This window comes from Heteronotia binoei, chromosome 16 (genome assembly GCF_032191835.1).
Source record: "Heteronotia binoei isolate CCM8104 ecotype False Entrance Well chromosome 16, APGP_CSIRO_Hbin_v1, whole genome shotgun sequence".
In the NCBI taxonomy this organism is placed as follows: domain Eukaryota; kingdom Metazoa; phylum Chordata; class Lepidosauria; order Squamata; family Gekkonidae; genus Heteronotia; species Heteronotia binoei.
The window spans coordinates 48,649,278-48,662,301 of record NC_083238.1 but is presented as its reverse complement, the minus strand read 5'-3'; the positions used below and the strand labels follow the sequence as shown (position 1 = coordinate 48,662,301).

Sequence of the window (13,024 nt, the reverse complement as noted above, 5' to 3'; positions counted from 1 at the left end):
AGACCAAGGGTGTCAAGCTCATTTCTTATGAGGACCAGATCTGACATAAATGAGACCTTCTCGGGCCGAGCCGTGTTGGGCCAGGCCAAGTGTGTACCTATTTAAGGTTAGGAGCAGAGATAAAAACCTTGTAAAGGACACAGACAAACACAACGTTGTTTTTTTTTAAACTTAAAACATGCTTAAAACATCAGCACTTGTTGGTCTTAAAGGTGAGTTCTTTGTAACTCTCCCATGGGATCCAGGGAACTGGACAAAAGAAACTCTGGCTCTTTCCTTCCCTCCCCAGGGGACCAGGAGAGGGAGGTGTTTCAGCCAATAGAAGGATGAAATGTTTGGCTGAGTAGCTCTGCTGTGTGATTGAGAAAGCCTGGCAAAGCAAACTATCCCTCCCCTGCTTCCTCCCCAAGGGAGGAGCCTCGGCCAATGAAGAAAACAGAAGCTTTGCTCTGTAGCTCTTGCGCAATTGAGCAAGCCTGGCAAAGCCTGTGATAAAGGAAGCAAAAGCGAGGGAGAAGGAAGCAGTTGACAGCCAGTTGCTTGGGGGCCTGATAGGAGCCCTCGGAGGGCCTGATTCAGCCCCCAGGCCATATGTTTGACACCCCTGAGTTAGACCATCTTGGAATGTGACTTCTGGGAAGTAAGATGAGGAAAGAGGAATTTCCAGTTGACAGTAGAGTTGCCTTGCCAGGTTGGGAAACTCCTGGAGACTTGCATGGGTCAAACTCTGCTATATCCACCAAATGTCCCAATACACACATAAAGCTGCCTTACACAGAATCAGACCTGTGGTCCATCAAAGTCAGTATCGTTTCCTCAAACTGGCAGCAGCTCTCCAGGATCTCAGGTAGATATTTTTCACATCCCCTATCGCCTGATTCTTTTAAACTGGAGATGCCGGGGATTGAACCTGTGACCTTCTGCATGTCAAGCAGAAGCTCTTCCACTGAGCAACAGCCCTTCCCTCAAATAATAATAATTCTTTCATGGCGATAAAAACACCAAGTGGCCAGTTGGCAAAACAGGAAATAAGGTCTTATGGAATGAGTGGCCCCCTTCAGCTAGACATCTTCATAATCTTCCATGTGACAAATTTGCGGGAGGGTCAGTACTTGCCTTCAAGTGGGGATTGCGTAGAAGTCGCCTCAGCTCCCTGACCTCTGCAGTCGGATGGATTCCACGCAACAACTCTGCTACCTGAGGATAAACAAGGAAGACTAAACGAACCTTCAGAAAGAGTACAATGGGTTCTTTGGTGCTTTCTTTTTAAGCAGTACTGAAAACCACTAAAATATAAGCAGTAAAAATACGCTGGCAAAAGTGAGCCAACGCCAAATATTTTTAAAGTGCAATTCTGCTCTTGGTGTTCTGCTCGCAGATGTAAATAGTATTTTAACGTAAATAGCCTTGGAGTTGGATGTCCTATCCCCTTGTGCAAGGCGGTGTACTTATTGCAACTGCATCAACCCAACTGGTCTAGACCAGGGGTGTCAAACTCATTTGTTATGAGGGCCGGATCTGACATAAATGAGGCCTTGTCTGGTTGAGCCATGTGTGTCATAAAATGTAATGCCAGCTAGCAGAGATATAAGCTTTAGAAAGGATACAGACAAATACAAAACATACTTAAAACATTAGCACTCATAGGTCTTAAAGGTGCTTTTTTTTGTATCTCTCCCATGCTATCCAAGTAACTGGACAAAGGAAGATCTGGCTCTTTCCTTCCTTCCCCAGGGGGCCAGGAGGGGGAGGAGTCTCAGCCAACAGAAAGAAGAGAGGCTTGGCTCAGTAGTTCTTCTGTGTGATTGAGAGAGCCTGGAAAAGCAAGCTATTCCTCCCCTCTTCCTCCCCAAGGGAGGAGCCTCAGCCAATGGAGAAAACAGAGACTTTGCATTGTAGCTCCTGTGTGATTGAGCAAGCCTGGAAAAGCAAGCTGTGATGCAGAAGGAAGCAAGAGAGAAGGAGAAGGAAGCAGATGACATGTTTGACACCCTTTATGGCCTTACATCAGAAACAGGTGATAAAGAAGATGGGATGCAGAGCAGAGTTAAGACCAGATTCTAGCCACCATTCCTGGATGGGAACTGCCTGCACGTCACTCATTTTGCATGTCCTTCTGTTGCCTATGGTGACCACCAGGGGTGGAATTCTAGCAGGAGTTCCTTTGCATATTGGGCCACCCCCCCCCCCCCCATGTAGCCAATTCTCCTGAAGTTTACAAGGCTCTTTTTTGTAAGCTCTTGGAGGATTGGCTACATCAAGGGTATGTGGCCTAATATGCAATGGAGCTCCTGCTAGAATTCCACCCCTGGTGACCACGCTGTTGTGATGTCAATGGTTTCTTGCCCAAGTGGCCCCTCTCCCTTTCCCTCACAAAAATTATTGTTCCCACTACAAAAATGTGAATCTGCTGTGTGTTCATTTTTAGAAAAGTTGGCAGTATAAGGATGCAGTGCTATCAAAGCAGGACATGACACATCTTCTCTGAAAGGAAACTTTAAATTTTGCTGTTTGGTGATCACAGGTTGCCAACTAAACTTACACAGGTGTACATGCAAAAACAATAGTGACCATCTTAGCATTAGGGCACCCTTCCCAGAGATTTCATTATTAAAAACCCCGGGTGGAAAATTGTTTTTTCAAAATTTTAGTTAATTTCCTATCACAGAGGTTCAGCCCCGATCGAGTATATCCATCTTACCTCGTGGGTCAAGGCACGCGCCTGGGGGGTGAGTGGAACTGGCTTCCTTTTGATGTATTGATGAAGACATTCATAAACCTAAGAGCAGAAGTATTAGAGGTCAATGAACCATCACTGCCACAGCAAAGTGTCAGAAACTACTACGTCAGTGGTGTCAAACATGTGACCTGGGCTCTGCTTTCTTCTCCCTCTCTCTTGCTTCCTTCTGCATCTCTCAACTTGCTTTGCAAGGCTTGCTCAATCACACAGGAGCTACAGAGCAAAACCTCAATTTTCTCCACTAGTTGAAGCTCCTCCCCCTTCTGGTCCCTGAAGGAGGGAGGGAAAGAGCCAGAGCTTCCTTTGTCCTGGATCCCATGGGAGAGATACAAACAAAGTACCTTAAGACCAACAAGTTCTAATGTTTTTAAGCATGTTTTATTTTAAGTTTTTAAAAAACCACTTTAGTTGTGTTTGTCTGTGTCCTTTAAAAAGTTTATATCTCTGCTACCTAATCTTAAATAGGAATACACATGGCCTGGCCTGACAAGACCTCATTTATGTCAGATCCACCCCTCATAAAAAATGAGTTTGACACCCCTGTACTACGTACTATGCCACATGGGAATCACTGTGGATTCTCTTCCACCAGAAATAATAGCATGAAAGAATCACAGCAAAGATCAACCTATTCATAGCAGCTTTTATTCAACTTCATCCCATTCTTCACTCATTTTTCTTTCACTTCCCTACAAAGACTCCTAAAGGGCTTTTCACAAGGTATCATACCAAAGACCAATTAAAACATAAGAATAATGCAGTTTATTTACAAGGCAGAATAAAAAAATTAGAGCTGTACAGATAAACAAGAAACACAGAAACAAAAAACAATAGTCTATCCTAGCCAATATTTGCTACAACTAGCAGCTTTTCAAGGTTGCTTGCAGTTTCTCTCTCAGCAATACAGTTCAAGTCAGGACAGTGGAAGCACTGAGGCAATTGCACAAACTTCAGAGTTCCAACCTGTAGCTTTCTCCTCACAAGGCTTTCTGCAGAGCGTCAAGCTTCTTACAGTCCTCTGGTTACCAGGTGGTTGCTTCTGCTGATTTCAACCAACTGCAATGCCCCAGACACAGAGTGTCTTCTGCAGGACCAGTGCATGGGAATAAGCAGGATAAGTGACCCCCTAGGGTGACACCCTGCCAGGGGGTGATGCTGGGAGCCCCCTTACTCCCCCTTCTCATGTGGCATGATCATGCCAGCCAGCAGGCAAGCTTCCAAGGAAACCTCCGAAAAGCACCCCATTTTACCGCTGCCTGCTGCTTTAGGGTTGGAAGCAGCTGGGTGGCGGCACCTTCCCATTGCACTAGTCAGAGCTGAAGATTTCCAGGGGGGCACTGAGTATTTTTTTTCTGAAAACGGGGCGTTAGGTCAAATAAGTTTGGGAACCTCTGATATAGAGGATAGTGCAGAATTGTTTTCTGTGGCCCCATTAATTAAATCAAAAGAGTTTTCAGCTAAACCTTAGGAAGAACTTCCTGACAGAGCGGTTCCTCAGTGGAACAAGCTTCTTCAGGGGGTAGTGGGCTCTCCTTTCTTGGAGGTTCTTAAACAGACTGCAATGCTAATTCTGTGAATTAGGCAGATTGTGAGAAGGAGGGCAGGAAGGGGGGTGCGTGGGGGAAGTATTTGTGACGTTCCTGCATTGTGCATGGGTTGGACTAGATGACCCTGGAGGTCCCTGGCCAAAATTTGTGACAAACTTCAGTTCATGAGCTGGTCCTTGCCCATCCCTAGTCTGTGGTTGCATAAGAATTGGAGTTAGGACTGGTGCTATTGTCATCGTTCATTAATGTTGTGGAATTAGGGGTAAGTAGTGCAGTGTCCAAACTTTCAGATGATATCACATTATTGAGGATGTTTCAAGTCCTGAGATGTACTAGATTTTCTTATATAACTCCCACAGGTCCCCCCCACACACACCAAAAATTAATTTACACACCACTCTAGAACAGGAGACAGCGAATCATCAGTGGAAAAATTAATTCTCTTTAGATCCAAAGCCTTTGATCATCACATTTCCCCAGAGGTGGAATTTTAGCAGGAGCTCCTTTGCATATTAGGCCACACACCCTTGATGTAGCCAATCCTCCAAGAGTTTACAAAAAGGAGCCTTGTAAGCTTTTGGAGGATTGACTGCATCAGGGGTGTGTGGCCTAAAATGCAAAGGAGCTCCTGCTAAAATTCCACCTCTGCATTTCCCCACTATGAAATAAAGTTAAAATTGATCCTCCTAGATGACACAGACAGAAATTTATTTCATACACTGCAAGGTGAAGCACAATCGTTTCTAAAATGAGTTGGTTCTCAATGGAGAAGACCAGGGCTTTTCTTGTAGCAGGAACTCCTTTGCATATTAGGCCACACCACCTTGATGTAGCCAGTCCTCCTGGCGCTTACAGTAGACCCTGTACTAACAGCCCTGTAAGCGCTTGGAGGATTGGCTACATCAGGGGTGTGTGGCCTAATACGCAAAGGAGTTCCTGCTACAAGAAAAGCCCTGGGGAAGACATTACCTTTAGAAGAGACTGTAGCCATGGAGACCGGAGGAGGTCGTAGAGCAGGCCAATCCCATTGGAATCTCTTTTATAGAACTGGCTTAGTTCTTGCAGGACCAGAGACAGGACGTGAGATAAACCTAATTCCCAAATCCCACAGACAATACAAGGTTAGTGCAGGCAACACGTCCCCCAAGTTCATCTACAGATACCTTGTTGGGATAACAGGTCAAGAAATAACATAACCAAGACGAGAGACATATCCACCAATAAACATAGTTTGGTTTTGTTCGCAACAGTTACCATTTTCGCACACAGCTTACCTCGCAGTCACAATCCTGTTCCCTCCACAGTGTCCGGTCGGATTTCCCACCATCTGCGCCGGAGTTACAGGAAGTGCTGCGGCTTTTGCATAGCAAACGTAAACCGCTAAAACCCAGTTTACGTTTGCTACGCAGAAACTGAGACACTTCCTGTAACTCCGGCACAGATGGTGGGAAATCCAACCGGACGCTGCGGAGGGAACAGGATTGTGACTGCAAGGTAAGCTGTGTGCGAAAATGGTAAGTGTTTGCCTATGGGAATTCAATTATTCTCACTGGGACATTTGAAGAATGGATAAGGAGAAATTGTACGTGTATGCAACCTTAGCGGGACTTCTTTGGCTTCCTTCATTGAAGTTTGTAGTCATACTTCTTCACCCAAAAGGTGATTAACACATGGAATTCACTGCCGCAGGAGGTGGTGGTGGCTACAAGCATTGCCAGCTTCAAGAGGGGACTGGATAGACACATGGAGCAGAGGTCTATCAGTGGCTATTAGCCACCGCGTATTGTTGGAACTCTCTGTCTGGGCCGGGCAGTGATGCTCTGTATTCTTGGTGCTGGAGGGGGCAACAGCGGGAGGGCTTTTAGTGACCTGCCCCACTGGTGGACCTCCTGATGGCAACTGGAGGGGCGGGTTTGGCCACTGTGTGACACAATGTTGGACTGGATGGGCCACTGGCCTGATCCAACATGGCTTCTCTTATGGTCTTATGTTGGTGGATTATGCTACAAAACGGCAGAAATTGAGTTGTATTCCTGAAATGTAATTATATTGGGCTGGCTGCAAAGGCGTCCACCCATACACGGAAAGTCTATTTTAAATATCAGGCTAAAAACTAAATCCAAAGATGTACTTCCAAATGCACAGCAGTCTGCAGAAGAGGTAGACAAAACAGTTGCAATGGAACTTATCATAGTTCTGTGAGAACAGAACATGTGGCAACTCTTTGTAGAACAGCACAACCCAATTTCATCTCCATGATGACCAGGGGTGGGATTCTAGTAGAGCCCCTTTGCATATTAGGCCACCCATCCCTGATGTAGCCAGTCCTCAAAGAGCTTCCAAAAACAGCCTTGTAAGCTCCTGGAGGATTGGCTACATGGTTACTAAATGGTTACTCAAGTTTCTGTATTGATTACATGCTGTGGAGATTGAGGACCTAAAATTTAATGATGGCACATGGCAAAGTACTGAAGCTAAAATATGGACAATTTAAAAAAGATTGATAGATTGTTTTTTCATAATATTTGTATTTCTGTGAATTGTTCTCCATTTGGCTTCAGGGTTTTTTTTTTAATTGTTGCTGCCCTGAGTCTATCAGAAGAGAAGGATATGAATAGTGTAAATAAATTCTTAAAACCAATTTTGCTTTTTTATGTGAAAAGCTAGCTACTGAGCAATTTTAAAAGGTATACATTTCAGTGAAAATATGCAACCATCTCTAAGCAGACAATGGCATCGAGACCTGTGGTATATATAAAAGTAGATCTTAGTAATATCTACCATTATTTTTATCTAATGGTTTCCACAACGTGAAACATTTACAGAGAGAGAAATAAGAAACTCACCATTTTCATGGCTGCGTGGCGAGGCACCCTTCTCCGTTTTCTCTTTCATTCTCGTAGATTCCCCTCGTTTCTGGGAGTGGATCATCTATTCTACATAAATAAAATACAAATGCTTAACTGAGAAACAAAAACACAACGTTAAGCCATTTATATTGTTTCACAGAAGATAATGTACTTTCAGGGGTGGAATTCTGGCAGGAGCTCCTTTGCATATTAGGCCACACACACCTGATGTAGCCAACCCTCCAAGAGCTTACAAGGCTCTTTTTTGCACGCTCTTGGAGGATTGGCTACATCAGGGGGTGTGGCCTAATACTGAAAGAAGTTCCTGTTAGAATTCCACGCCTGTGTATTTTAGAATGTTGACAGCACTGGGGAGAAAGAATGATACTCTTTCTGATCTGCTTAGAAGGTTTTTAGATATTGGCTATGTGAAATTGCGGAATTGGCTTCCTAGAATAATAGCGGATGCCAAAGATATTACAAGGGGGCTCAAGACAGAAATGGAATGTGTTTATGAAGGAAATTCTGCAATCATTACCAAACAGCCAAGGAAGCAGACCACAGGGAAATAATTCCCACACTTTTAGGCAGTGCAAATTGGACTTTAAGAATATCTGCTTTTCTCTTGGTTACTCACAATAAATCGAAATATAAATAAATAAGTTTGCTATGGTTAACTTTGCTATGGTTAAATAAATAGATGCATTCAAAGCTCTTCAAATTTCATTTTGAGTGACACCAGGGCTTTTTTTGAAGCAGGAGCTCCTTTGCTTATTAGGCCACTCACCCCTGATGTAGCCAATTCTCCAAGAGCTTACAGGGCACTTAATATTATAAAAAGTGTAACTTCTGAACCTTAGGGTCGCCAGCTGATGACTGACACCTAGACTGATATGGGGGAGAGGGGCATAGGGCAGCATTAGGCTTCCCAACCCCCCGATTGTGTGGCCTCCTCCCCCGCTCTCCAAAAATCCGGAAGCGGGGGGGGGGGGAGAGAACATACGTGTAGGCATCATGTAGTTGTAGAGCTCCTGATCCATTTGTAAAATGTGTGCCCCTTTAGGGCTGCGCAGGAAACAGGAAACAGGAAGGGCTTCATTGGAAAGGGTCAGTAACAGTTTCCATGGAGAACGGCCCCTTCCTTTCTTTTGCTTTCCTTTTCACAGCAAGTGAAGTTCTGCAGGAAGAAGATCTAGTAAGTATTTGTGTGAGAGAGAGGGAGGGGGCAGGGGATTCCCTGGTTTGGAGGCCCTCCCCCCCTTTAGAAAGCGTGGGGGGGGGGAGGGAAATGTCTACTGGGCACTCTATTATTCCCTATGGAGAATGATTCCCATAGGGAATAATAGGGAATTGATCTGTGGGTATTGGGGGCTCTGGGGGGGCTATTTTTTGAGGTAGAGGCACCAAATTTTTAGTATAGCATCTAATGCCTCTCCCCAAAATACCCCCCAAGTTTCAAAATGATTGGACCAGAGGGTCCAATTCTATGAGCCCCAAAAGATGGTGCCCCTATCCTTAATTATTTCCTATGGAAGAAAGGCATTTGAAAAGGTGTGCTGTCCCTTTAAATGTGATGGCCAGAACTCCCTTGGAGTTCAATTATGCTTGTCATATCCTTGATCCTGGCTCCACCCCAATGTCTCCTGGCTCCACCCCCAAAGTCTCCTGGCTCCGCCCCCAAAGTCCCCAGATTTTTTTTTAAAATTGGACTTGGCAACCCTAGGCAGCATGCGGGGGGGGGGGGGTTAAACTATAGAGTTTCTGGTGACTCCTTGAGTGGTGTAATGTCAATTCTGAGTTTTTTCTGGAAGTGACATCATGTTACTGTGCCAGTGGCTATTTTTAAATGAATTTTTCTCCCACCAACTGACAGAACGGCAGCAAAAAGTGGGAAGACCCAACAACAACCCTATTATACCAGCTAACTTATCTCTAGGAAAGCTAAGATTGTTTATATCCAGATAAAGGATTATAAAATCTAGTCTTTCCTACGAGCCCTGGTACATTACTAAATAAACAAACACCTCCAACCCAAATCTCGAAGAGATCTGCCCATTTCATAAGCAGTTGGAGCGGGGGGGAAGGAAGGAGGAGAAGTACAGATGAAGGGGAAGGAAAGCAGTGTCATCATTATGAGTGATGCCACAGACATTATCCAATAGGTGCTTACAGGCCTCAGATTCAGCAGGAGCTCACAGGAGGCAGCTCCTGAACCTTTCTGAAGATTTCCCCTCTTCCTCTCCACCTACCTTGTCCATTGAATTGTAGGTGCAGCTGCATAACAATCCCTGCATTAGGAGAGCAGGTAGCCAGCCAGCCACCAGGAGCTGTGCCACATCCCCAGCAGCCCTCATTAACCCTTGGAGAAGCCTACAGCACCCTTTCTCCACTTCTTATGTGATTTTGGGTGGTGGGCTTGCTGGCCTTTTGACTGGGGAGGGGCAGCCCAGGAGAGCTCCAGGCAAGCAAGGCCTGCTTGGGCTGGCTGGATCTCTAGCCAGTCCAAGCAGGCCTCGCTCACCCGTGGCTCTCCTTTCTTGCATTGGGTTGTTTTTCACTGGGGGCATATGCTAATGAGTTATGCTAATGAGCTCCGCCACCTATTTTTCTACAAAACGATCCCTGGGTGCTTGTGAGATTTGTATATTCATATTCCAATCAGAAACTGCAAGATGAATGCATGAACCTGCCAAGGGAAAAAGATTTCATTTTCCCATCAGCAAACAGCCACGTTTGAACTTTGGATAAACACAACATTCCGTCTTGCCTTAACCTTGAGGGGATTATATCCCCTGGATCAAAACGAGTGTTTGTTAAAAAGTGAGAGCTTCACCTCTGCTTAAAGAACTTTAACTCACACTTTTAAGAATGTCTAAAAAATGACCTACTTAAATTGACTTCAACAAGACATGAATATATACATGAAAAAAATGGATTACATTAGTCATTATTGCAAGTGATCTGTGCCAAACCCAGCATTTTCATTCTCAGGTCAGTACTGTACAATTAGGAATTGTACTATTTTAACAAGGTCAAGAAGTTTGTCAGTTGTCTTTTCACCAAACATCAGAAAAGCTACACAGAAAGATTATCAGTTCTTATATTGGTATTAAAATGCTGCTAGAGAGATGGTGTAGTCAGGATTGACACCAGGAAGGTGTGGAGAATGATAAGAAAAAGCCATACCCCTTCCAAAACCCCCCACAGTTCTCTCATCCCTGGCGTAGTTGTTGCAAAATCTGGGCCTCCAGAGGTAAGGCTTGTGAGCATTCCAATCCACTGTGAGCTGTCATTCTGATTGAGCTTACAAGCAAATTCTTTCTATAGAACCATACAGTTGGAAGGGGTCAGAGAGGTCATCTAGTTCAACCCCCTACTCAATGTAGGATCAGCCTAGAGCAAGGGTGGCCAAACTTGCCTGACATAAGAGCCACATAGAACAGACATTAGATGTTTGAGAGCCACAAGATATAAATGTCAGATGTGGAAGGAAGGAAGGAAGGAAGGAAGGAAGGAAGGAAGGAAGGAAGGAAGGAAGGAAGGAAGGAAGGAAGGAAGGAAGGAAGGAAGGAAGATAGATAGATGAGGGAGGAAAAGGTGGAAAGAGAGCAACTTTAACTTTCAAAGCATTCTCCAAGCTGCTGACTGGCTTGGTTTGGGGAAGTGATTTAAAGAGACAAATGCCTTCTCCAAGCTGGCCAACAGGGCAGTGGGGGCTTCAAGAGCTGCACAATATATGTGAAAGAGCCACATGTGCCTCCTGAGCCACAGTTTGGCCACTCTTGGCCTAGACAGCATCCGTGGCATGTGTGCTTGTCCAGCTGCTGCTTGAAGACTGGCAGAGGGTGGGAGCTCACCACCTTCCTAGGCAGCCAGTTCCACTGCTGGACTTCTCTTACTGTAAAAAGGAAAATCCTAATCTCCATCAGGTACCTTCTGCTTGTAATTTAAACCCATTCTTGCTCTGCTGCCAACAGGGACAGCTCCCTGCCCTCCTTGAATTCTTTTCTATTATAGTGACAACCTGGTTCAGATGGCTTAATGTCTTAGCATGAAATTATTTTATCTTTCTTGAAGAAGAATGTAGTGCTGTATAAAAACACTATGCTATAAAACACAAATGCAATTTTTATTTGAGACAAATACAAAGTACAGAAAGCCTAGGTGTAAATCATGTTGATAATCAGTAGAAAACGATACATCCATTTGTGCTAGAATACATACAAGTAGGTAAAGTAAAATACTCACCGGGAATATAATGTGCTGTAATTTGTTGTCTCCAGAGTCACCAAAGCAAGGCGGCAGCCATTTCTCTCCAGGATTGTTCCGCAGATGGGGAAACTTGTAGAGTACCAGCAGGAGATGTGTTATTACCTCAATCTTCTTACCAGAGGCAAAGGAATTACTGTCACTTTTACTGCCCTTCTTAAGGCCTATATTTAGAACTTGCTCCCTTTCTTCTGCTGCAGCAGATGAGAAGGTAAACTAAGAAGAATGGGGGAGGGGGGGGAAACAAAATAAAATTCAAGAGACACGCATTCACGAGAGCGCCTGGTATACTCAGGAAGGCATCCAACGCCTGAAGTTAATGCCATCGGATGGCAAACCCAGTCGCTTCTTGGGGATTGGAGGGAAGAAAATGGGGCATGTGACATCACAGAGAGGAAAAGAAGGACGAGAACAGGGAGGGGCCCAGTGATGTAAGCATGTCCCTAAGACAGGGTTGCCAGGTCCCCCCGCTAATGGGTAGGGGGGTAGGGTTACCCAGGGCTTTTTTTGTAGCAGGAACTCCTTTGCATATTAGGCCACACATCCCTGATGTAGCCTGTTACGTACTGCACTTTGGCGGGTAGCTTTTGCTCACCAGGGCTACCGTGGGAACGCTAGTGACTTCGGGATATATTTAATTTAATTTAAATTAATGTTTTGATTTATACCCCGCCCTATCCCGCAAGCAGGCTCTGGGCGGCTTACAACATTAAAAGCCATACAGAAACATGAAGCAAACCACATCCAGACTAGACAATATCATAATTTCAAAATCTGTAAAATTACAGAGTTACAGAATGATCAAAGTAGTATCCAACATAACTTAAGCACCTCGGTAGTAGGGTACTGATAAGGTGCTGGAGGAGGTGATGACTTCAGGGGACACCCGCTGGATTAAAAGAGCTCCGTCTTACAGGTCTCAATTATTATGTAATCTGGACTTTTAATAGGTACCAACGAGCAGTTCTGGCGCGAAGCTTGACTGCCATGATTTGGTATGGGGATCTGTGGAGAGGTTCTTACGCACACATATAAGCAGGGTCGCAGCCCCACCATTTTGTCTTAGTATGTAGTTCTCAATAAAGCATGTCCCTGTTTTGAACACCTAGGCATCGAACCAAGTATAGCCAATTTTCCTAGCGCTTACAGTAGGCCCTGTAAGCTCCAGGAGGATTGGCTACATCAGGGGTGTGTGGCCTAAGATACAAAGGAGTTCCTGCTAGCAAAAAAGCCCTGGGGTTACCAGATCCAAGTTGGGAAATTCCTGGCGATTTGGGGATGGAACCTGGGGAGGACGGGGACCTATAATGAGCCGTAATTCCAGGGGATCCCTGGGTCCCATCAGGAGGCAGGCATCCCTAAGAGGAAGGAACTAGGAATTGGAGAGCGGGGCTGGAGGTACATGTGTGGAGAACCAATGTGGTACTTGGTGGCTGATGCTATGGGTCCTGTGAGGAAGCTGAAGAGATGGTTGTGACGTAACCCGCCCTGAGCCTGTTCTATGGGAAGGGCAGGCTAAAAATCAAATCAATAAATAAATGGAAAGACGATGATTAATTCCCCACTAGCCTTATGCTGCTCTCACGCTCCTCTTCTCCACGGGGCTTCCGTCGGATTTC

At 45.0% G+C, this 13,024-nt stretch overlaps 1 protein-coding gene across 1 annotated transcript in view; it reads right to left on the bottom strand.

Annotated features, from left to right (window-relative positions):
- MPP4 (MAGUK p55 scaffold protein 4) overlaps nt 1-11,476 on the bottom strand; it is a 51,335-nt gene extending 39,859 nt beyond the window's left edge. The window contains exons 1-5 of the mRNA XM_060257006.1: nt 11,385-11,476; nt 7,134-7,223; nt 5,257-5,378; nt 2,702-2,779; nt 1,117-1,197 (exon numbers count right to left, since the gene is read on the bottom strand). Coding sequence (XP_060112989.1) covers nt 1,117-1,197; nt 2,702-2,779; nt 5,257-5,378; nt 7,134-7,218 — 366 coding nt within the window. The 5' untranslated portion in view covers nt 7,219-7,223; nt 11,385-11,476. The remainder of the gene's footprint in view (nt 1-1,116; nt 1,198-2,701; nt 2,780-5,256; nt 5,379-7,133; nt 7,224-11,384) is intronic.
- Nucleotides 11,477-13,024: the final 1,548 nt, after the last annotated feature.